Source organism: Hippocampus guttulatus, chromosome 1 (assembly GCF_054856545.1).
Source record: "Hippocampus guttulatus isolate MCC_2025c chromosome 1, RoL_Hgut_1.0, whole genome shotgun sequence".
Taxonomy (NCBI): domain Eukaryota; kingdom Metazoa; phylum Chordata; class Actinopteri; order Syngnathiformes; family Syngnathidae; genus Hippocampus; species Hippocampus guttulatus.
This window is the reverse complement of record NC_141261.1, coordinates 30,423,574-30,450,075: the sequence shown is the minus strand read 5'-3', so window position 1 is coordinate 30,450,075 and position 26,502 is coordinate 30,423,574. Positions and strand designations below refer to the sequence as shown.

Genomic DNA, 26,502 nt, shown 5'->3' with positions numbered 1-26,502 from the left:
GTAACAAAAAATATAATAACGCATCTGCTTCGCATAGTTGGTCAGGTTTTGAGTGGGGCATGTGAAATGTTGGTCCACTCTTCTTCAATGGCATGGCTAAATGGTTGGATAATGACACAAACTGGCACACTCACTAACACTGGCTAAAAACTGCATTAAATGTTGGAGCACATATTTTCTGTTTATGCTGTCCGCCAACGGAACAAGTATGAAATACAGCGTAAAACATGGCCCGGTAAGGCAACCTGCAGCCCATCACTATCTTGAAGCCATCGCTATGGTCGTTGCGTCTCTACTGAAACCAGACACGAATTTCATTTCAGAGCGCAGAGCTAGTAGTGATGGCACTCCCACCGCGGCTCTCCGTCACTCAACCGAGGATACAGCGATAGAGAGAAAACCCTCACACTCGATAAAGAGCGTTGCAACAACACTCTTGAACTGAATCAATCTCGTTTTGGCATAGGTCTGAAAAGTTCGTAATACGCAACTTAATTGGTTGGTAACTTCATGCCTAACTGAAAAAAATACATTTATTTTTTATTTTATTTTTACTGGTTTGCATTCACTCACAAGGCATAGTGAAGTGGGGGGGGGGGGGGGGGGGTCGTTTCCAAAACAACTAAAGCATTTTAATCAATTTTCATGTGTTTTCCAGAACTGGAAAATTGGTCTATGATTTTCCAGGTTTTCCAGGATGCGTGGGAACCCAGACAGGTTATAGAGGGGGGAGAAACTGGCCACCTCAGCCTATCATCTCTTGGCCTATCATAGCCCAACTAACTCAATTTGGTTCAGTCATTGAACCTATAGACTCTTTTGTAACCTCGAAAGTGTTGATAAGAGAGGAAAGGTCACAACACTAGTCAAGTCAAGTCAAGTCAACAGTATTTATAGAGCACTTTCAAACAGCCATCGCTGCATACAAAGTGCTGTACATGGAGCAATTTAACATGCACAATAAACAGTAAGACAAATCGGTAATAAAGGCGGTAGAAAGCACCAAACAGTAAAACCAAGAACAAATCTAAGTCATGCTGAGTCGAATGCCAAAGAATACAAGTGAGTTTTGAGGAGGGTTTTGAAGATGGGCAGCGAGGAGGCTTGCCGAATGTTCAGTGGGAGGTCATTCCAGAGAGAGGGACCAGCAACAGAAAAGGCTCGATCCCCTCTGAGCCCCAGTTTAGTTCTTGGTACTTCTAATAAGGTCTGGTCCACAGACCTGAGGCGCCGGGCAGGTGTGTAGGGGCGGATGAGCTCAGAGAGGTAAGGTGGCGCGAGATTATTCAGAGATTTGAAAACAAATAAGAGGATCTTGAAAATAACTCTAAAATGAATGGGGAGCCAGTGAAGGGATGCCAGAGTAGGAGTTATGTGCTCCCTCTTACGAGTACCAGTCAAGAGGCGAGCAGCGGCATTCTGGACCAGCTGAAGGCGCTTAATGGAGGACTGGCTGACTCCAAAGTAAAGGGCATTGCAGTAATCGAGCCGGGATGTGACAAAGGCATGAATTACTGTCTCAAAGTGTTCATGTGAGAGGAGAGGTTTTATTTTGGCCAGCTGTCTAAGGTGAAAGAAGCTGGATTTAACAACGGCACCAATTTGCCGATCGAGTTTGAAATCACTGTCCAGTTTAAGGCCCAAGTTTGAGACTGTTGACTTAAGATAAGGAGACAGGGGGCCCAAGTCTACAGGATGGAATGTACAAGGGCCACTGGGACCAAACACTATCACCTCTGTCTTCTTTTCATTGAATCTCAAGAAATTTTGTGCCATCCAGGTTTTGATTTCTTCCAGACAGGATAGGAGTGGCCTTAATGAGAAGGCGTCTTTCTTGCTCAGTGGGACATAGATCTGGCAGTCATCTGCATAGCAGTGGAAGGGAATACCATGTTTCCTTAAGATGGAACCCAATGGGAGCAGATACAGTGAGAACAGCAGAGGCCCCAGAATTGAGCCCTGTGGAACACCACATGACAGGGGAGCAGTGCGTGACTCAGAGCAGCCAAGGCTGACACAGAAGGTTCTGTCAGCCAAATAGGACCTAAACCACTCAAGAGCACTGCCACCAATGCCCACCAAGTGCTGCAAACGAGTCAGCAGAATACTGTGATCCACTGTATCAAATGCTGCAGTTAAGTCCAATAAAACTAGAACTAGAACTAGAACTAAACTAAAACTAGTTTGGCAATATTCTGGATATTTTATTTCATAAGTAGTAGAAATGTGTTTTGATATGTTTTTTTTCATGTGCTGGTTTGTCTATATTTTATGAAGACTGGACTTGGCAACAGGTCTGGTTCATGTCGTAGATGTTTACAAAATACTTTGATTTGATCTCTACATTGGCAAGTGTTTACTTGACATTTTCATATAGTTTTGTGGACCTCTTTTTAAAGTTTACCCTTCCTGGCACTTCGTTTTCTATAATTTGACTCCCCCCCTTCCCCACGGCAAGTTTTTATTTTTGTTACTTACGCTGTAATACCTCAAAGCATTTTGTGAGGTTTTGATATCGTTACATCCCTAGTAATAATTATGCTGTTTATTATATTCTTAATAGGTCATTCTTGTGAGGTGGATGGATTATCTCAGCAAAGGACAAGTGGTCTCAAACACATACAGTATTTAGAAGATGTTTGAGACAAATAGGTCCTCTGTGCGTACATAAAGTCTCACATCTTTAGAATTCAGCTCATGAAAAATGGGAGCAAAAACACAAGTGTTGGACTTTTGGTGACTATGTAAGCAACATTTTCTGGCATTATATCTTGGTGCCACATAAAAACACCATAACCTGATGATGCATAATGAATGGTTTTAGCGAGGCCTTAAGGCTGTGTGTGTGCACAGCTTTAAACTGCCTTTAAAGGCCTTTCCTGCGGCTTTTAAACTGTTGGTTAGTCTGACAGTAACATTAGTTTTTCCCCTCTGGAAAAGAATTGGACAGTGAACACAGCCAGCGGTGGTGGCAAATGCATACCTGTCAACTTTTTGGAGCGCCAACCTGTATAAACTACCAAAAAAATCCTTATAAAGAGCAAAAAATCCTTATAACATACCAAAGCATTTTATATGTCAAAATAACGGCAGAAAAAAACACGAAATTTTCAATGATATTTATTGTAGATCTCCATAATACAATGTCTGGTTAATGTCTAATCATCATTCTACTTAGTGGCATTACTGTGCTCAGAGTTGTATTCCTGCGTTACTTTTTTCACCAACTCCAAATGATTTGGAGTTGGTAAAAAAAAACAAAAACGGAAATGTTCAGAATCCGTATGATTTGTGCGATACGGCCATATACGTAAGATTCACCACAAAATCCGTATGAACTATGGCTAAACCGTATGAGTTGACAGGTATGCAAATGGATCAGCGCTTTTGCACAGTAGACAAAAAGTCAACAGTTTACATCAAATTTTACAATCTTATTAAACCTTTGAATAATAATAAATTTTGTCTTTGGTCCATGTCCATTACGTTTTTTAAAACGTAACATAGCACCATCAAACCTTTTTAAAGCATGCAGTTATTATTATTATTGTTTTTTTCCCCCAAAGACACACCGTAATACCATATTGGCCCGAATATAAGACGGCCCTGATAATAAGACGACCCCCTCTTTTTCAAGACTCAAGTTTGAAAGATTTTTGAACACCAAAATTTTTATACAGAAAATAATTATAGCACATCAGAAACAAAATGTTATAACAATATATTTGAGAGAAAAACATCTTGAAGTTTACACCATAACTTCTCCTCAGCTGCCGGTTAACCTGGCCAATCTTTGACCCACTTTTCTCCAGATTGTCACTACGTTTCTCCATTTTCTTTTATCTCTTCTATTATTTTCTTCTATTTTCTTTCTTACCGCTATTTTTTATTTTACTTCTTCGTGCTACCGCTATTTTTATTTTTATTCTTCGTGACAGGGGTTCGCTTTGGCCTGGGGAGTCAAGTTCAGCATTTGCTCCAATGATATATGGCGCCACCTAGCGTCGTGAATGGGTATAATGTCTAGACCCCGAATCTAAGACGACCCCCACTTTTTCAGTCTTATTTCAATGCAAAAAACACCGTCTTATATTCGGGCCAATACGGTATGTACCTATTGTTCTTTCTTCCACAGTCAATTCCAAATGACATTGAGCAAAATGTGTGCAAGGGGACAACGTTGGTTTAAGTTGACTGTATATCTTACTCAAAGTTGAGTTTGTCAAATAAAATCAAACAATTTCATCATCTCACATGAGTGAAGTACAGTTCCTCATCTGCGTCATGTCCAGGATTCCTCTCCAAGGGAAGCTTGTTAGGTGTCCATGCGCTGGCGAAGTTAAGGAAGTCCCACTTGTCTTTGTCCCCTTCCTCAGCCTTGAGGTACTCCTTCCTTCCATTCAGAGTGCTGCCTGTCACAGTTTCCTTTCAAAGACAAATTTTCCTGAGCTTCTTCAAACTCTATTGATGTGCAGTGAGCAGGCAAGCTCTTTTTATTTATAGAGCACATTTCAAACTCAGACTGCTTTATCATACAACAACAGGGAGTTAAAAGTGTGCATAAAATCTCGACACTCAGTTATGAGTAGCAGTAAAACAGTACTGCGAAAAAGAAAATATAAAATAGCGACTTTGAATCACACAGCAAATGAGTCAATTGTATTAATCTTAGTTGATGTCGACAAGCAGTGCATATCAAATGTTATTTCTTCTGTCAAGGTTAAAAGTCAAAAGACATCTGGTGCTCATCTGCAAACAGTGCACTTGGAGGTACAGTATTCACAACACTTCATTTTTGCTTTTCCCACATTTTGTCATGTTAAAGCCTTCTTCCAAAATGTATTAAGTTGATTTTAAAATTTCCACACACGACACCCCAAATAAGGCGAAATATGTATTTATTTTTGCAAAATCATTTACAATAAAATAAATAAATCACATGTACAAAAAGTATTCACAACCTTTGCTATGATGCTAAAAACTGTGCTTGGGCGCATCACTTATCTGTTTCCCCTGATCATCTTTGAGAGTTTTTTTTCCAACTTAAGTGGAGTCTAGCTGTGGTGAATTACGTTTACCAGACAAGCAGGCACACGTGTTTATATAAGGTCCCATAGTTGACAAGTCGAGAGGGCATATCAGAGCACAAACCAAGCGTGAAGTCAAATGCATTGTCCTGTAGATCTCAGAGACAGCATTGGCTTGAGGCACTGATGTGGGGTAGGATACAGAAACATCTCCTGCTTTTTAACTCCGTGATCGGTAAATAGATGGTTCTGAAACACCAGGACTGCTCAGAGAAATGAGCACTTAGCGAAGAGGAGATTCGGGCATGGAGCTGACTTAAAACCAGATGATCACTCTTGTCAGAGCGCCATGGTTCCTCTGTGGAAAGAGAACCTTCTTCATGGCCTGAATGGTATAGTGGACAAATGGAAGCCACTCATGATCATTTTGAGGTGTTGGGTGTGTAATTTTGAGGGAAAACATTTACTTATTCCAGCCTCTCCTTGGTAAAAGGCAGATGGCTGCGAGCCTAGAGTTTGGTCAAAGGTACCTGAAGGACTGTTAGACAATGAGAAACAAAATTCTCTGGCCTGATGATACAAAGACTGAGCTCTATTGCTTGATTGCTGGACATGTTTAAAGGAAACCAGGCACTGCTCATCAGCTGGATGAAACCACTCTTACAGTAAAGCACGGTGGCGGCAGCATCATGCTGTAGCAATGTTTTCCACAAGCAGCAACTGGGAAACTCGTCAACATTGGGGGACAAATGAATGCAGCAAATTACAGAGACATTCCAGTGAAAGCTTGCTCCAGAGCCCCTTTGACCCCAGGCTGTGGAAACAGGTCACATTTCAGCAGGTGTCACACAGCCAAGGTATCAAAAGAAAACTGTGGGACAACTCTCTGAATGTCCTTGAGAGGCCCAGCCGGAGCCCGGACTTTAATCTGATTGAACAACTGTAAAAATATCTTCAAATCTGAGCACAGATACTGACCCTCCAACGCGATAGAGGTTGAGGTAGGTGTGCCAAGCTTGTGCAGTCATATTAAACAAACAAACAAACAAACTTGAGGCTGTAAGGATATAATAGACTCAACAAAGCACGGAGCAAAGGCAGTGAATAGTTTTAATGTGAAAATTTGCCCCCTAGCTGATTTCATTTTTTTTTTAATCTTGTTTTCTTCCCCCCCACCACCACATTTATCACAATTAAATGCTTGAGGTCTTCAAAGCCAATTTGAGAATCACAAAAAGACAACCCAAGTAAACACAAAATGCATTTTTTAAAACTGCACTTAGGGAAAATTCTAAACCTGTCAGGCCCCATGTTCGGCGCTGGGAATACTTTCTGGAGGCACTGGACATGGGCTATGAGTACAGTGTGCCCAGGGCATATTGAGGTTTGGCATTCGCTTATCATTTTTCAGCATTTGATGAGGTTTTTTACGGATTACTTATTGCAATGCTCTCACGTGGGAAAAGAGAGCCACAATCGTAATGTACTTTTCAGACATTTATTGAAAGGCAGGAGAACAGTAAAACACAAACATAAGAACTACACTCACCTAGGAGCTGCTGTGGGCCACAGCTTATGCTCAGATACTCACAAATAAGACAAGGTGATGTAACAAACCACCCACATTTGCAGGAAATAAGGACAGTATATAACACACACATAATACCAGAGGTGGGCATTCCGTTCACTGACAGAATGGGTTGTCAGTCTGTCACTGACGGATGCGATACTCGATTTTCGACAAACTTTCCAAAATGACTGATGGAAGTGTTCGTCTGTCAGTGCAATCGTCACTAATCGGAAAATGTACCAATGGAGCTCTCTGTCCGTCACTGAGTGACGCCAATTTCGCTGACGACTGACAGAAACATGCCCCGCCTGTCGCATGTGCGTTTGTTGTATAACAAGGGCTTGCTTGCTTTGAGCAGACTTCATTGACTCTATAGGGATGTTCACACGGCACACATTTGCTCCGGTGCTGCACCGATGTATTTTGTTGCGATATATCTTACACCAAAGCAAATTTTGTGGAACGTTCACACGTACAAAGCCGCTGAGCGTGTTAGCACCAGCGCAGCACCGGTGCAGCCCCACTTGGTTTCACTCGGCAGTTTCTGCAGCGGAGCAAAACGATAGAAAACAAAGAGCTGTCGTGTTGGTTCTTTTTAAAACAACTCAAGCAACTACTGTACAGGCACGTCCTTCTCTTTCTCGGTCTCCGTGCCTTCTGATCGAGGGGCGTTCAATGACCGTCCCGAAACGTAAATCAATGATGACTTCAATGACACTCAGAAAAGCAAACATATAATGCGCCAAACAGAAAATCAAGAGAGGAAATCACAAAATAAATTCTATGGCGGGGTTGTGAACACACAACAGAGGAACAAACGACACAAACAACTCCGAGACAGTCCAGTCTCCTACAAAAGGAAAGATGATGTTTGGGGACTATTCCCCCCCGTTCTAGTTGAGATGGTATAACCCAAGAGTCAAGATGCCGCTTGATACTTTTATTGCCAGTTGCCATTCTACTATTATTGCCAGCCTTCATGTCTTGTGTCGTTATTAGACAAACAGATGACGGAAGTACAACAGAGCACGAGAGCAACGCATTCTAGCCGTACGTAATCAACTCTTCTCATGCGTAGCGAGGCTACTCCCCCCGCCGCAAACAACTGGGGCAGCACTGGCATAGCACCAGAGCAAATGTTACCGTGTGAACACCCCTTATGTAGCGTAGGTGACAGTATGCCCCAAAGGGAAAATCATCACTTAGGCCATAGGTGTCAAACTCAGGTCGTGGAGGGCCGCTGTCCTGCATGTTTTCCAAGTCTCCCTGTTGCAACACACCCGATTCAAATGATCAGATCATCAGCAAGCTCTGCAGAAGCCTGACAATGAACCTGTTCATTTGAATCAGGTGTGTTGCAGCAGGGAGACTTGGACAACATGCAGGACAGCGGCCCTTCAGGACCTGAGTTTGACACCTATGACTTAGGCTGACATGAACCATTATTTAATAAGCTAAGAGGTCAGGCAGTAGTTTTGAATACTAGATATATTTTTACAGAGAAGTTCTTGTGAGTCAAGTTTTACATTTCTGTTTTTATTTCATTATTCTATTTTATTATTTTTGCATTCTGGAAACCAAAAAAGAAAGTAGTTTATTTTTTTTAAACAATGTATTTACAGTTGACCTCACCGCTATTTGCTTGGAGCAGAGACCTGACGTGACGGGCCCGCGAAAAGTGAAAATCCACGGATAATGCACGCCCATTAAAATGAATTGTGGGGTCAAAACCCAGAAGAATGGAATAGAATTGCCACCTAAAGATTCACAATCGAATCCTGAGGTTCTTAAAAATGCCCAGCCTTAGTTAAGTACCTTCTTGTTGAGCATGGACCACATCACGGCATCAAAGGTACCCTTGGCGATGAGGTAGTGTACGTTGACAGACAACCTTTGCCCAATACGATGGGCGCGATCCTCAGCCTGCTTAATCTGCCCGGGGTTCCAGTAGAGCTCGGCAAACACCACGTGGCTGGCAGCGGTGAAGGTCAAACCCTGGGGAGGAGCCAAAAACTGTTCACTGACATGCAACGGAGCGTTCTTTTTGTGTGTGGTGAGCGTGCATGCTTGCGTATGGTACCTGACCGGCTGCCTGGATGCTGAGGATGGCCACTCTCGTGTCTGGGTCATTCTGAAACTTGTGAACTAACTGGATTCTCTCAGAAGATGGGACACTGCCATCGATACGAATATAACCAGCCTGTGAAACAAAAGCAAACAATACGAACTGCTTGTTCACCAAATCGAATCTACATTGTCATCTATCAAAATACGCAGTAAATGATATAATGGCTTCTTAACAAGCGGGTACACCTGAATGAGCTTTTAATTTTCATACTTTTGGGGAGATTAGACTGTGGTAGCTGTGGTTAAATTCTTTTGCATTTGAATTTTCAGTTTAAAATTACGTACGATTTTCCACACTTTGATTGGCTTTTTGCAAAATTTGCAAAGTTGAATCATTTAAATGTGTGAGTGCATCCACAAAATGTCATTTGCAGTCATTGGTCTAGTCATTTATGAGAGCGGTTTGGAGTATAGTATGCCATAGAAAATTCTACTGCGATTGGCTGGCAACCGGTTCAGGGAGTACCCCGCCGACTGCCCGAAGACAGCTGAGATAGGCTAGCAGCACACATGTGAGGAAAAGCGGCTCTGATAATGGATGGATGGATGGATGGATGGATGGATGTTCATTCTAAAAGAATCTCCAATTGTTTTCAAACAAATCTGTTGGATTGCACTGAGTCATGTTGAGCACCCCGTTGATTTAAAATTCACTTCTTTCAATTGTTAGGGTGATCCTGTTTTTTCAAACACGAGCAGTTCACTAGCAACGGTGCGCCGCTTCTTCTGAATGCATTTCAGAGAAAAAACACATTCACGTAATAGGAGAGAGGTCAGGTGTGAGAATTGTGTTCACCCAGACAGTACTTGATTTGAATAAAAGCTCTTACAATTGAAAAAGGGTGATTTGTGCTGGACACTGCAAACAAAGGGCAGTTTACAAACACGTACTTCGTATTCAGGACATTTCTGTAACAGACGTGCAAATGAACAAAGCTAAGTGGAGGGGCTGGTATAAATTAACAACAGTAAGCAGGATTTGATTCTGCCAAATAAAGAGAGCTGCATCTAAAGGTCCATTCAAGCACAACTTGGCAGAGTTGCTAATGCACCACGGCGAGTGTTATTTTCTTTTGTTTGGATCCTTGGGTCATGTGGAGCTGCTCCATGTTCACACTGTGCGGTTCCAACATGCACCGTAAATGTAAGTACAGTATCATGAACACAGAGCAAAACAGAGGCCAGTTTGACTTCTCCTGGCTAAAGGTCACAACCTTAACATCTTCCCAAGGCTATGAATCACACAGAAAGCAGCCTGCTGTTCCAACACCTGTGCTTTTCTCAAGCCTTTGGGTTCTCCACATCATCACACTTAGAATTATCAAACACAACCCAAACCATTGCGCCACAGGGTAAAAGCCTGCTATTTGTGCCATGCTATCACACACAAGAAACACCCTCGGCTGCATCTCATCACACCATCTTTCGCAGAGGATTCCTTTTTTTAGACCCACTGTACTAATTGGAGAATGCAAGCACGGCGAAATGAGCGCCTCACAGCAGAAGGTGTTATCGCACGTTGTCGTCAGGCATTACATACATCCAACACCTTCTCGACCTATGCCGCACACACAATCTCGAACCCTCCTGCTAGTTCCTTGCGCTGAGCTGAGCGATGCCATTTGCCTGTGACAACTTGTGAATTACGTCTTTGGCGAGAAGTCTTGAAATTAAAAGTTTACTTTCTGAGAGAGGAAAAGTAGGCCTTCTTCACTGATCAAAGTGAGACTTTATCATTGCGTTTAAAAGCGCACATAATGAAAAGTGATAGCAATTGCGATAATAACGAATAGATGGGTAATGCTGCCTTTACCTTGGCCTCAATGACAGCTTCGGTGCAGGCCTGCAGCATGGTTAGGTGGTGGGCAAAAACAAGGAATTTGAGGTGCTCTGCCTCCAGCATCATTTTGATGTAGTCCTTCACTGCTCCAGCCTAGCATCACACACACACACACACACACACACACACACACACACACACACACACACACACACACAGACGCAGGCATGCACAGAGATAGACACAGATTAAAGGGGGCCACTGCATCTATCAATCCATTGGTGGACCCCACAGAAAGGAATGGGCTCGATCAGTGAGGAAGTCAATTAATCACAGCAGCATCCTCTCTGTGTGATCAATTCACCATTGAATGCCAAGAGATCTGGACTTAAAGAGAGAGCGAGAACACAAAGCAGCTGCGAATCAATACCTTGCAGCTCAGAGATATGAGTGGTGTTCCACGCTCAGCCTGAGATTACCGGGAATAAATAAATAAATAAAATAGGCTTCAGAGCTGTGTGAATCCAGGATTAAAAATATTACAGAAAGATTACAATTGAAATGCTGTGGCATGACCTTAAAAATATTTTTATGTTCCGGTTAAATTTTGTTCAGATTCAACCCCAAATTCTTTTAAAATCGTTAAGCATAATACATCTGTAAAATCCTAAATCAATTTCCCTACGAGCATGTGTTGATGAAATGTCAGTTGAGTTTTATGCAGAACTAATCCAGTGATTTAGATTGTATATTACATACCTTTTTAATATGTATTGGCTAAATCTTAAGACACTTATACCCCTTTCTCACTGCCGCAAAACCACGGGTAAACACGCTTTTTTGGGCAGTGGGAAAGGCTCACTGGCCAGTGTCGATCCGTGTCCACCAGCACATAACATCGTGCGCCATCTGCCTCGTATATAGCACGCCCCCACAACAAAGCTAGGAGATCGCCCCTTAAGCTGTTGTCTCGGTAGTAGCAAAGAGTTGATCCTCCGCTACTTTTCGACCATTTTGAGGACGGTAAAAAGCATGATAAAAGAAAGAACACTCGCTACACCCAGGTTGCTTTGTTTACCACCAAGAAATCTGCCGCACTGTCATCTACGCAATCACAGCGCGGTGACGTAACCGGACGCAAAGTGGTGGTGGTGGGGGGGGGGGGGGGGGCGCAGAATCACCTTCTGTTGGTCAATGGGAAAGGGACAACATGCCAATTGGTTGCGTGTCGCCACGGATCACTACTAATTTCAATGGGAAGGCGTATTACAGTATATCTCTCCCCAACTGTATCAGATCGGAATGTGTTTTAATGGATTTTTTTTTTGCCTTTGCAGTATTTAAAAAGCATTTCCTTGGATCCAGAAAGAAAAAAAAACGATCCTATTAATTTGCCCGCTATTCCAATTAACCGGCAAAGCTTCCCCCCCAAAGGAGTTACTGTTTTCCTCCTGACCTTGCTCATGCAGTTCTTTTCGTGCCAAATTTGAGATATTTTTCTAATCTATGAGTATTTCAATTTATTTTAGTCACCAACATCCAGTAACAAAATACTGAATACAGTCCACACGTCTGATGACAATGCCAAGTGATAAGTGATTTGACTGGTTTCAAAATGGGCCTAACAGTTGGCCCTGCCACAGTAATGCGTGAGACAAATGTGTATTCAGACCAAAGGCGCACAATGCTCAATAAAAGGCCTAGATGGATCAGCTCGTGTTTAGGAGAGAGACGTAACCTGAAAATACTGAAACGAGTCCAAAAACACCATCACACACAGAAAGCGCCCACACTCGTGGCCAACAACTGAATGTATGTATAAAAGTGAGAAAGAGCGAGAGTTTGCGAGAGAGAAACAAAGAGCACTCACATTTTCTAGCAAAGTGAGCCTGTTTTGGGACAACAGATGAAATAGTGTGTTGACAGAAAACTCATTGTATCACGCATCGATTGAATGGCAGAACGTGCCCCAGTGCGCTGACCAAATGTCCTCCTCCCGCATGTGCTCTGACGTCATCACTGTATTTGGTTGTAGCCCTTTCATACTGATTATGCAGCTAACAAATGTTTAATAAACCTTGTCAAAACATTTCACAGTCTCTACTTTTCAATCAAAAATTTAAAAAATATCATCTTTTTTTGGTTTGCTTCCCCCATCTGTGTCACATCGCCTGTGGTTAAATGGTAGGTATTGGTGAGTGTGAATACCAGGCATTAGTATCGGGCCAATACCGGCCTTATTTCAGTGTATCGTGTTCTCACAACGGCGGCCGATACCAGTCAGCGATAACAAGACACACCATTTCACTGTCAGCAAACAATAGACATGCATGGCTGACATAACCTCTGTCTAAGTGGACCGCATCCATGTCAACTGTCTCCTTTGCACATTAGGACGACATTTCTACAAGTGCATGTACGTTTATAAGGTTTATATTAATGCTTTGAGGACATTATAAGTGTGTTGCTACCAAAAGCTATACGTTTATTTGTTAGCTCAATTTCGGGATGGCTGGCAGTTTTTTTTTCTTTTGAATTCCATTCATGTCCATCCTCTCATATTCCCATTCAGATACAATTTCATTAAGTACAGTATATGCGTGTTTATAAGGATTATATTCATGTTTAAAGTGTGTTATTAGTATTATTAGTTCCAACTTTAAACTTTTATTTGCTAACTTTATTTCGGTGGTATAATGACTTTTTCCATGATGGTATTTCATGCATATACTGATTTAAAAATTTTACCTGCTTTCATCGACTCAGAAAAAAATGAAGTGTTATTATTCGGTGCATAATAAGGTCTATTTTTATGCAGTAGAGGCAACATAGCACTTTTACTCACTCACTTATTATACAGGGTACTATAATTACCTGTTGCCTTTTTTTTGTTGAATGTATCTGTATTTTTTAAGAATGGTATTTTTACTCTGGATGTTGTATTTTATTTGATCTCTAATCTATTTTTTTCTTATTTTGGACATGTAAAAAACACGATAGTCATCAATATCGACTGGTATGAAATGCTTACAGTGCATGGTGATTTGTCAGCCGTGTCTTTCAAGCCTATTTGCCAAGTTCATTGAGTCAAACTTACAGTAACTGATAACATTTGAACCTGGATTAATTTGAACAAAGCCTAAAACTCAGGGAGTTGTCAGTTTAGTTTTGCATTGTTAATTTATTCCAAATGAATCCTAATTTCAGAGTGAGATGTTTGTGTTTTATTTTGGACTGCAGCGTGAATGTTTGCCAGAAATAAGGGAAACATATTTCTTTAAAATGGTCTGTCACTGGTTTATTAGACATCTTATGTATCAAAAATACGTCCGCTTCACAGTACAGAGGCGCAGGGTTAAGTTCCAGGCTCTGCCCTTCCTGTGTGGAGTTTGCGGCATGTTCCCAACGTGCCTGCGTGGATTTTCTCCGGGGCCTCCGGTTTCCTCCCACATTCATGGAACACTCTAAATTGTCCATAGGTGTGATTGTGATAGCGAATGATTGTTCGTCTAGAAGCGCCCTACGATTGGCTGGCAACCAGTTCAGTGTGTACCCCGTCTCCTACTGGATGCGAGCCGGGATAGGCTCCAGCACGCCCCAGTGACCCTTGTGCTGACAAAGGGGATCAGAAAATGGACGGATGGATGGATGGATGGATGGATGGTATTGGGATCAGTGAGTATTGAAGAATTTAATATTTAATAAAAGTGGCATCAAACACCCCTAGTGGATAATTGCATGAAACCCAATTTCGCTTAAGTTGGGATGTTGTGTAAATAAAACCAGAATACAATGATTTACAAATCATGGTCGACCTATTTTTAATCGAATACACTTCACTGACAAGATATTTAAAGTTCCAACTGATATTCAGTTTCTGTTATATCCAGTATTGCCCTTACTTCCTCCAATATGTCCATCAAAAATTATACATCATTAAGACTTTAAATAACTAATGTGCATCATATCAAATATGTGTAAATGTGACTTTAGCTTAGGTGAAGACATAATCATGAAACAATTAATAAAATGCAACACCACTGCAGTCAGGAAAGAGGGACATTTACACAGTTGGTGCTGATGTGATGGATTTCATAGAATATGAGCACATCTGTCACGAACTCAATGAAGGAGCGGAGGAGGAGTGAACGAGGAGAGAGGACCACAGGAGAAAAGGAAGAGAAGCCCGGGGAGCTGGTACGGAGGAGAGGGAAAAAGCGATGGAGGAGGGCAAGAGGAGAAGGCTCCTTCTGTTCTACACCATTTTTTTTTGTATTCCAGTAGTTGTAAATGATGACATTCACAGTATGTTTATTTTTAAAATTTATGTTCAATATACCAAACTTCATCATAGTTCCTCTATTGTGTCCTACATTTGTTCAAAGACATATATTTTTTAATGCATTTCTGTCGACACCATCAACACCAAGTCGACAGCACTCGTTTTGGTTGTTCTTTGAAAAATTAAGTTTATTCTTTGTATAAGTTATGCAATAAATGACTGTTTGTCCACACCCTTCTATTAGAAATGTAAGAATTTTTTCCTCAGAATAAAATTAAAAAGAAATCAAGAAAATCTTGCGGTTATTCAGAAATGTGTGAAATCTGAAAACAAGTGTATTTGATCACATAGCGTAACCAATTAATTTCTGACTTTGGATTCTTCTTAGACCTCTTGGACTTAAAACTGCACACTTTTTAATGTGTCTAAGAAAATTGACAAAAATCAAGAATTTTTTTAAATTATTAAAAACCTGCTCTTTGATATGATGAAATAACTAAGACTTTTTTCTACAAACACAATTATGCAAATCCAAGTAACACCATGTGCATTTTAAAGAATACATTTTTTTTAAATATCTCTTTTGTCCCTTCTCTCAAGAATGAGTGATTTATATTTATTTGAGGATTTTAAACATGAAAGTGGTCAAACTTGACCAAAAAAAAACATATGTACAATAAGAGCTATATTCACCCGTTTGTCTTCTTTTTTTACTTAACTGGTCTTGTGTAATTTGTGTATTCCTCCATCCAGACTTCACACACTCACACACGCACACACACGCACACACACGCACACACACGCACACACACACACACACACACACACACAACCACGCGGTAAGATGAAAATGAGTTTGAGCGGCGTAATTCATTGAATTCTGAAGCTGGATGTAAATCAAGGAGCATGAGAGTTTCCCTAAGACATTGAAATCCATGAGATAAATATAGCTTTAAATATGAAAATATCTTACATAGCGCATGGGTCATCGAGAAGAGAGGACTCGCGTTCTTTTTTTTTTTAATTCAGTCTTAAATAAATCAAAACGAATCAAATTACTGTACTTGTAACTGAATGCATGTTTGTAGATCAGCAGTGCCCAACCTTACTTGCACCACAAGCAATTGCAATATTACGATGACTTTAGTTCTTGTCACAGTGGGAGCCCTGCGCTTTCAGAAACTGTGAAGCCTTGTTTTGAATTCCCGCCGCCAGCGCCATGTTTGAAAAATCGGTCCTCGCAGTTATAGGTGAAATAAAGCCAGCTGGCACTAATCAATATCACAATTAAAATGCTTTGTTAGCTGACTCACAGCGCCTCTTTGACTAGCTTCATAAAATATCACTTGTTCAGTCTCCTCACATGCATTTGATCGCTTTCTGTAAGTTGCTTACATGTGGCGACGTACAGTATGTTATAATGCCAAGCGCAATTTGATGGTTTACCATTTCGGGCCAGTGGACCTACTCCAGCTTCTGGAGCATGGAAGAGGAAAGGTACCCAAAGTGTGTATCTGTCAGGAATGTGCATAAATGACAGACTTATGTTGAGCAGCCAGAAAAGTGTACAACTGCATTTTTGTGATTTGAGCACATGGGAGAGGATGGCCCTAAGCCATTCAGAAAACACAAATAGAGTTTATTTACAACAATACAGAAGCACTGGAGAGCCAACATGCAAATTCCCCAAATCCAAACACACCATAAGCAAAAAGAGCATCGGGGCAGACTTGCAACAAATGACAACAACCAGACAAGACAAAACATAAACCAGGAACTAAATACGCGCAGACTAACGGCATGATGAGTTCCCCATGGAAGGAGAGCGCTGATTGATGGAAAAAAAAAGTCAGCGCTGGGGCAGATGAAGGACGAGCATGATAAAAAACACATGAAGCAAAAATTGAGCGAATTTGGTTACAAAAAACAAAAACAAAGAATGTACAGTGCAAATGAAAATAGTCCAAACGACAAATTAAACGGAGCATCTTGCTTGCTTCTGTGACCTTGACTGACAGCTTGGAGCTTATAGTCTGAGAAAACACGTAATACTGAGTTCACTGTAGCCTGCGGGTATCTTGTATCATTTCACTGCGAGCTGCTGCCCAGCAACCACCCATGGCGATGACTGCGGCTGTGGCTTGAGTGTGGAAATGCTGTACAGTATATCATCCAGCATCTGGGCTCGGCACATTTCACTGTGGCGCGGCAAGAGACGCCTAAGAATAGTGCCCACTAGTGAGAATATTAAGGTTTATATTTGAGTCAGACACAGTCTATGCTGGACAGTTAAGAAAAAGGTTTGGGTGGTGTGAAATCCCACCTCTGTAAAATGCCTCTTGCGACCTGACAACTTCAGCATCCATGACACCTGCTCTGGCAGAACCTCTGCTTTGATTTGCTGATATAATTAGTCGGTGCTCCAAATAATAACTCACTTCACCAGGTCTGCTGACCCTTTTCTGATCGGGGGGTCCTCATTACTGACGGCTTGGGTTATGCTGGCTCCTTTCCGCTGAGTTTAATTAGTGCACAAACTTCTCAACTGTCTGAAGCGGGCCGTTAGCTTGCTTTAAAGTCCAGCATCAGAGATGTCCTCTCTGGGTAATTGGGAGCAGATGCTTGGCGGGTAACGCAATAAAAATACCCCAAAGACTTTTTGGCACCAACATGGCCAGGACGATTGGCAGGCAGGCAGGCAAGCGCCATGTTGCTCGTCAAAGTGACATAAATGTGATATTTCACTGTTCTACCCCCTCCTGATGATAAAAAAAAAAAAATCCCCTAAAGTATAGAAAGTGTGTCATGCTCTAAAAGCAATAGAAGACACCGGGATGGCACAGGCCGCTGCCAAGGCTAATAATATGAATGTGGATTGGAAACAGTACACCCTAATACATACACACCTTCTGCATAGGCATGCGTTCACAGCTATAGGAAGGAATTTTAAAATGTATTTTCTGGCCCTTACCCTTGTGGTGATTGATCAAACAGTTTTCACAAATTTTGCTCACTGACAAACAAATAAACAACACTTTAAATGCATCTGCGGTGGAAGCATCTGCCTTGAGATGGATGAGATGGCTTTTGTCATGTAAGGAGGACCGGCACTGGGCTAAATTGAGCAGAATCCAATCAGCAAACAACATGAAGTCCAAAACGAGATACAAACTCAGGCTCGTCAAATCGCGACGGTGATTGCATTTGGTGGTTGTCTCCGGAGTTTGTAAACCTTGGGGCCACACTTCTCAAGGCTCAGGTCAACCAACTAATTAAGACAAACACCAGCCTCAAACGTGGCAGAGGCTATGCTTGGTGCAATGTTTACTTTGCAACATGGAAGGTCGACAGGCTGCCATAGCGAGACGGCACTACAAACCGGGAGTACAGGAATGGAATGCTGCATGTATCCGGCCGCCCTCACCCACTGTTTATTTCCTTCTCACTTCAAACTGAAAGCCATTGTTTCCATAGCAACACGATTACAGAGGTGTAATGGTGTTGGTGCAGGGTGCAATCATGCCAGGTTGGACGTGACTAAATAATCCTATAGTTAGAACCCCCAGCTTTGTCTAAGTGCTTTTCTCCGGCAATCATTAAGTTCAGTTTCCATGGCGATGCTCTGCCCTGAGATCTCACCAAGACGGAGCGTGAAGTCCCCCTTTTTCTTTCAGATGATATTCTTCCACTGACTTAAAGTGATATTCTTTGCAAACTCTCAGCTTTCAGATGTGCCGCAGGGGTTAACAACATTGGAAGGTACATTTTGATTAATCTAGTTGGGTAGGTGTTGGTTTGTTAACTCTGCGTGTCAGATGGCACTAATGATGTGATGTTGCGGTTTTGACAGCATGTTCCAGTATTTTAGTTCTACTTTGGTGTCAGGAATGTTTTAGCCTGATTAGGTGGCAAGCATAATAGAGTCTTTGAAAAACGGATGCACACATGGTTAAACAAAAAGAGTGTCGTTCACTAATATTATTAAAAAGCGGAACAAAATCTCAAGTCAATCAATAAATACTGAAACCCAGCAGACAATGCGGAAGGCTGTCCTGCAAGCAGGTTTCCCATTACCTTGGCAATTGCTGTTTGCTTGTACATCTGCGTGATCAGGTTCATGACCTCAGTGAAGGGGTTGCTGCTGGTGGCAACAACCTCTGACCCACATCCCTTCATGAGGCTCTCCCATTTGGCGAAGCTGGCTGTGGCCTCCTGCGAAACAAGGAGAAGGCAAATTCTTGAGCTCTTCAACATCTTTCGCTTTCTATCTTAACTCGTTTGGAGATATAAGGCGCACAAGAATAAATTGTGCTGCTGGATGTCCTAGTTTTCCTGCAAGGGAAGAGAAAGACGGAGGGTGAAAAAGGTAGAGAATTCCCAAGGATGCCACCCCCTCCGACTGGGCTCCTGTGTTGTTAGGTGGGTCAGGAGCATCTCCCAATTATAGCGGCAACGTGACAAGCCGGGGTCGAAGATGGAGAAGCAGCCAGGCTACAATAAATCAAAGATGCCTCGTGCGCTCTCAAGGTGATTGGCGAAGAGTATTTAAAGCAAGAGTGGAATGTGTTGGGGTGGGAGCGGCCGCCACCACCATATGTGACCTGCTATTCATAAACAGGTTCAGTTTATCATAAAAACAGGGCAATGTGTGGTTGGTTAACAGCAGGGTGTCCTACAGGCTACTTTTACACCATTTTGTATTATAATGCACCACATGATGTAGTGGCCTGACAAAAAATTAGCATGCTGAACTCAATCACTGCAATCGGATTACATTTCTATGTAGCATGGCTTAAATTGGCCCTTTAGTTCGTGATTCGCAGTCGAATCGCAAAGATCATGCAAAACGGTCAACGCGGTCCTAAAGTGCGACATGTGACCCATACGTTGGATAAATGAAGTAGAGACTTATTAATGTGCACATCCTGTGAAAGTTTCCTTGCACTGTGTATTCGACACAATAAACAAGTTTCGGTTGGAACATAAAAGTGTTTCTACTTAGTGAAATCATTAGCATTTCAGTCGAACTTAGTCAAAGTCAAGGACAACCGAATGAATTAATGGGATCATGTTGCCGGAGAACAAAGCTCCCTTCCATTTATGTTTTGCTGCTTAGATGTTCCACTCAGCAACACCTCCATAAACAAGCGTTTGACAGTCTGGAAATGAGTTTTTATTCTAATTATGAATGTTACATACCAGCTGAAGAACCTGCTGTTTCAAAAATGAGTGGCTAAACACTCCACCCATGGTGATAGTCACTTGACCACCATAGACAAAAAGGCCAGGGCTAAACATGTAAAGGGCAGGTGCGGCATAAAAAGTGTCTGGCAGTGGAAGATAAAAGCAATCATGAGGGAGTAAAGGGAGATAGCAGGGCCAGGGCATTGCTAGTATGTGGTCCTGGAGTACACATGGTTTTGAGGGGGGTTGGGGATGGTGGGTGGCGGTCTTGGGTCCCAAGGTCTTTCACATATACTGTATGTATATTTTTTTACATTACACTATGTCGCCTTTGCCAATCATTAGCTCTAAGATTTTATCACATCATTTTAAGTATTGGATACCACTCAAGAGGAGAGAGGAGTGTCAGCGTGGAGCGCGGATGCGTATTTGGACCTGAGAGTCGGCGCTTGGATTTGAAGCAGATTTACATGGGACAGGAGAAGTGAACCAATCTCTTTTTCCGTCAATGGACACTAAAGGTTCCTGTTTATTTTTGAACTTAGTTTGTAGCATATGTCTGCACATTTTGAGCATGACATCTCTGATCCACTGGTGAAAGGACACTGAGTCTCTCCTCTTTCATGTACAACTGCTTCAAACAACAAGCAAGACGTATGCTGGAATAGTGGCCATGACTGTCCATGTCTTATTTTATGTGTTGTGTTATACACTTACTGGATTTTGTTATTGTATGTTTACTATATTTTGTTATTTTATGTTTACTATTCTGTAAAGAGCTTTGTTACAGCTGCAGCGCTATATAAATAAAGATATATTATCATCACTATTGTATTATAATAACTAAAGGGGTGGCGGGGGGCGAGGGGGGCAAACAACTGCTGCCACTGCGTCCACTGAAGACAAATTATCTGCTTCAGTCGACTTTCGATAAGGGGGCTGCTCAAGAAACGCTACAAAACACAACAATAGCTTTTCCCAAAAGTTCCGCGTGTACCTAATTGGCACCTCTATGGAGAAGCATTGACCACATTTTGCCACAAAATAAGGCGTTCCGTAAGATTCTGGGGTAAAAATGCAGCGTAGCCACTTGTATGGGCATCTCCTTTATTGTTGTGTCACTCCAAAAAATGGGGCCATGTGCATAATTAGCACCAAAGGCACACATTTTGTGCTTCTATATGCCCTTGCAGCTGCTGATAGGAAAAAATAAAGAACGCTGGTGGATTTTCACTTTATGGACAGATGACCTAATAATTTTTTCAAACTTGTACAGGTTTGACAGAGACATAATTCAGTCGCTAAGGTGACAGAATCCACAGCCATTATTGTGGCAAGGCTATAACGACCAACATCAATCTACAAATACAACACTGCGCTTTGTATAAATGCTGTTCACTCAGGTATTATGCTGAATGGGGTGCACGCACACACGCACACACACACACACACGCACACACACACACACAAAAAATGGAATTTAATTTAATTTTAGTAAGACAGTGATCTTTTCGAGCTATTCCTAATCCATAATGTTGATATATTAGTGGACTGACAACTGGAAAAATGCTCACATGAACATCCCTTGAGGGAAGGGAGCACTGGAATATCGAATGTAAATTTACCTTTGCGGCCTCCTTTGGAAGGTCGAACGGGATGCGCTGGCGGATTTTCGGGGGAAGCTGACTAAGCACCTGAGCCTTAAGGCGACGGATCATGATCTGGCTCAACCGCTGGTGCAGCTCCTCTAGGTTGGATGCCCCCCTACAATCCCACTGCCTGCGGGGTCCGAAGTACCTGCAGGAGAGGAATTAAGAGTTAAAAAACCATTTCAAGCCAAAGCAAAATTCCTTAAAAATACTTATTTACAGAAGTACCCTCAAGGAGTAGTTATTAGACATATTTAAAAATTCCCACCTGGGAGCTGCCTGGCACTACAAGAGTTTTGCATTGTGAAAAGCAAAAAAGCTCTACTCACACAGTTGGGGATCCATATTTTTGCGTTACAGCAATTTGCAGAGCAGCAAAGTAATTTGTCTCGAGGCCACGGCAAACTTTCGCAACTCATCAGCCAAATGGGGTTTTAGAATAAAAGTGGCCTTGTAGACAAAGGCTGGTTATCTGCCATGCATGTTGGCTGGACAAAATAAACGAGGGGTTGCCAAAATGTGCTGCTTTCCTCTTTAGTGTTTTCGGACTTTCAGCTGAGGGAATTTAAGGGAATGTGTCCTGGCAGTATTAGATACTTTTACCAGTATGAAAGAATAGATGCTGATAAGTCATCATTTCATGCCTCTCCACTTTATGGGCATGAGACCACTGACGTGCGGAGCGGAGGTTGTTGGATAGGAGGACCTGGCCAACAATGTATTTTCTAGTTCAGGGTAACGCACATCTTAAACCGGTCAAATCATTTTTCTCACTGAGCCGAAGGTCCGCTCATTGAGATTGGTCAGGCTACCTGCGATGATGTAAAATTCAAATCAAGTGACTTTTTAATCCAAAAAAACAAACATGTGAACTAAAATAAAATGTTATTTCCATTTTGACATGAAATCAACCATTCGATAAAACACAACATGACCCCTAACAAGAATCATGAATTAAAATAGCTGAATAAAACAAAACATGGGCACTACTCTCATACATCAAAAAAACAACAACATATATACCAGTATGAGGAAGGGTTTAAGAACACACATCAACAAAAAGAGAGAAATATGCGTTTCTGTCCTGTTATTTATGGGCTGACTGTGTGCCAGTGCTGTTGTATACAGTATAAACAGAGATGGGTCAGTATATAAATAAATATTAATAATAACAATAATCAAATGAGTATACTTATGAATGATCTACCGAGAAACATTTACACGAGCGAGCAACATTTACACAGTGAACACAGATGTATTCTGCTCTAATTCTGAAAGACAAAGCACCACTTGAAGGAGCAAATTTCTGCTGAATTACTGATCAGTACACGATAACTTTCATTAATCAATGCATTCTGGTGTAGCATGTAATGGCTAATGCTAATCAGTCACTTACAGCTACTTTGTGGCAACTCAACTTGCCATTGATGCACACAGCTGAATGAAGTGCAATCAGAGCGATCACAATCAACCAGTGGCCTGCGGACTGGTCCCAAGTCGATCGTGAGGGGTGCGAGGGGGAAAAAAGAAACATTTGTGTGTCTGGAGGTTTCGGTTTCGTTCTTTTTCGGGGCCGTTATGGCTGTGGCTCATCGGGGCGTGCATGCGTGCGTGGATATGCGCACGTGTGCATAGTTGCGCCCCCGCGTGCGGGCCTGCGTGTGTGTATGCTTGCACGCTCGCGATCGGGTCGATCGTGGGAGGTTGGTCGCTTCAAAAGTCGAAAAGGTTGGGCAATTGGAGCATCGCAGCATGTATTCCATCAATGTAAACACAGCCACATCGGATATGTGTCACTTGAAACAAATATGTAAATACAGTCAAAAATATAAGCTACATGCATTCAAGCTGAATTGGGTACATGGATCTGTGGTGTAAAGCTAGACTGAATGAAGTGGCATAAGAAATGTGCGGCAATTTTTAGAAACATGCCCAAACAACATGGGCATTCACCACATGCTCATATCTGCAAACTAATTATTACTAAAAGTGCAATTCAGCACATTGCCAATGAAGTGCCGAGACTCAATGAGGAAAAATACAACCCAAGCTGTCTTTTTGGGAACTCATAAGAGGATGTTTAGACTCAAGGCTCAACATGGACCCAGCCCTTAATCAGTCCCAAGGATTTGTAACTAGAGTTGTACTTGCCATGAAACCAGCAGTAGCAGCAGGGCGGGGTGATTATGGAAAAAAAAATATTATTTTTGATTGATTGATCATAATTAAAAAAGACGAGTATTCTACAAAGACACAATTTTAAATATAGTGGAATCGCGAGTTACGAATGCCCCTTTTTGCACACAATTCAAAATCTTCCTAGAAAATTTCAGCAAGAAAAAAACTTATTTGTGAAAGTGTTCTACACTTGTAATTATTGTCAGACATCTTAAAACACCTCTGACCTATTAAAATAAACAAATTAAATATAGTCCAGCACTTAGGCAGATGAATACATTTGTGGAACACGTGTTATTTTTTTCCACTAAAGGGGACCCTCGCTATTTGTGGGGGATAATAGCAAAAATCCTCATATAGAGTGCTGTGAAAAAGTATTTGCCCCCCCCCCCCCCATCTGATTTGTGGGTTGTTGTTTTTTTAGGGCACATCTATCTTAATAAATTGCAGTGTCATTTGAAAATTGCATTTCCAAAAATACCCCAAAGCATCCAAATAAACGAAGTTAAAAAAAAAATATATATATATATATACTGTATATATATATATATATATATATATATTAAACAGCAGTGAAAATAACAACAAAAATATCTGTGATTAGGCGAATCTGCAGGTGCTAAACCGTGAGTATGCGAGGGTCTACATCATGTGTCAAACTTATTTCACATTGTGGGCCACATACGGCCTCGGTAGATGTCAAGTGGGACGGACCATTAAAGTTTTCCATACTCTGCTATTAATAACCAAAGTAACATGTCTTTCCTTTGTTTTGGTCTAAAGAAGCACAAGAATATTTGGAAAATGTTTAAATTTAATGAACATATATTTTACAAAACATTTCATGAAGCACCTTAGATTTCCTTAGACAAATGTACAATTTACTTTTATCATTCACATATATGCATTGCAACTGATCCCACTGATTGTACCAAGCCACAAAACTTTAACAAGTAATATGGTATTGAAAACTATAGTAATGAATTTTTAAGATTAAACAAGATTTATAAAGAAGGGAATTTTTAAACCCTTTACACATGTGCATATAAAATCTAAATTTAATCCCTGCCTACACCTTAGAAACTAAAGAGATTGCTATTAAATGTGTAAAGAATAAAGTATTCACATGCCCTTGATAGTGTCTGCTATGTTGGGTCTGTCTCAGTGACAGACCTCGACTGCTGTTGTCTTCTTCTCTGATCAAAACAGTGTGTCCCCTACCGGATACTCCATGAATTGCACCTTATTAAAAATATTCATTCCGTGTCTGTGCATTTTTTCACTTTTAAATGATCCAGCGGGCCTGATTGAACCTCCTGAGGGGCCAGTTCCGGCCCGCGGGCCGTATGTTTGACACCTCTGGTCTACATGTTGTGCACATGTTTTTAATGCTAATTTCTTTCTGACTCACTCTCACCTGTAATGGGCATTGCAGTATTTCTTGGCGTAATCAGTCCAGGTTCCAAACATTTTGGGGTAAAGTGCATCAATTTGCATGAAAAGCTGTGAAAAACACAAACAGGAAACACATGTTAACATCTCGGTGCAATCTGCTGACAGTTTGATGCTGTAACATCATGTTCAATCAGTCATAATGTGGCGCATTCAGCACTGCATCATCAACATTTTAGACGCCTCACTGCATGCATTTTTAAGTTAATTGGTCAAGTGACATATCTCGTTCAGGAACAGGAACATTACTGAAAAAAGTAACATGTGAAAAAGATTGCTTTAAATCACACTTTTCCATTTCTACACTCCAGGCAACAATTACACCAACATTCAAAGATTTTAGAGCACGCCAAATATTCCTTTTGTTTCATGTAAATTCATACAGTTCAATGTTTCATTGTACTGTGAAATCAAAACACAGTATAAGTAATTCAAGTTACAAATGTTATCATGAAATAAATCGATAAATCAAAAGAGATTTGGTACTTTTGACTCAATAAAGTAGTCACTTTTGGCAGAGACAGCGTAACAGCTGAACACACTTGAGGCATTTTGTCAACAATGTAAATCTGATATTTTTGCACACGTTTCCAAAAATGTGTGAGTTGTTTTGCTTTCACACTTCTGTTCAGTTTGTCCAAAATCAGTTTGGTGGGAAGTATCTCTCTGGAGATACAATTATTTTGTACTAATAATAATAGCCCGATGGAGAATCTAGGCATAAGGCCACTTATTAGGTAGCTAAATGTTTTTTTTAATGCCTGCTCTTTACTTGAATACTTATGTGCGCGGATGCATGTACGCACGCACGGATGCACGCACGGATGCACGCACGCACACACTTGATGTGATTTGCAGCAGTTTCTGAGCTAATGGCAGGTAATCAGCAGCACTGTGAGAGCTCTATTCAGAATCCAGCACTTGTTCATCATAAGCTTTACAGACATCCCTCCACCCCCAATCCTTTCTCACACTGTTGATATAATAGGTGGGTGGAAGGAGGGCACATCACGGATGGTGCAGCATGCCCTAAGCTGCGCACTAACCTGATGTCAGCCACAGTGAGTAATGATGGCAGAGCAATGAAGACTGGCAGAGAAGAAAGGGACAGAGTTGATCAGATTTATGCTACGGACGATAAAATGTTATATGCGGTTTCACATTCTTGCAGTAGAGAGGGAGACTTATCTAAAATCTAACATCGCTGCAGTCACCACTTGATAGCTCAATGACAGGCTTGGTTCTTCCCCGAA

General features: G+C 41.5%; 1 protein-coding gene across 4 annotated transcripts in view; it reads right to left on the bottom strand.

Annotated features, from left to right (window-relative positions):
* The window catches only part of zranb3 (zinc finger, RAN-binding domain containing 3), a 101,419-nt gene that overhangs the window by 47,313 nt on the left and 27,604 nt on the right, over positions 1 to 26,502 (bottom strand). For all 4 annotated transcript variants that reach the window (XM_086125827.1, XM_086125850.1, XM_086125836.1 and 1 more), the window contains exons 6-12: positions 25,215 to 25,300; positions 21,596 to 21,767; positions 18,861 to 18,998; positions 10,538 to 10,657; positions 8,678 to 8,797; positions 8,413 to 8,592; positions 4,255 to 4,425 (exon numbers count right to left, since the gene is read on the bottom strand). In XM_086125827.1, the coding sequence (XP_085981953.1) occupies positions 4,255 to 4,425; positions 8,413 to 8,592; positions 8,678 to 8,797; positions 10,538 to 10,657; positions 18,861 to 18,998; positions 21,596 to 21,767; positions 25,215 to 25,300 (987 nt within the window). The remainder of the gene's footprint in view (positions 1 to 4,254; positions 4,426 to 8,412; positions 8,593 to 8,677; positions 8,798 to 10,537; positions 10,658 to 18,860; positions 18,999 to 21,595; positions 21,768 to 25,214; positions 25,301 to 26,502) is intronic.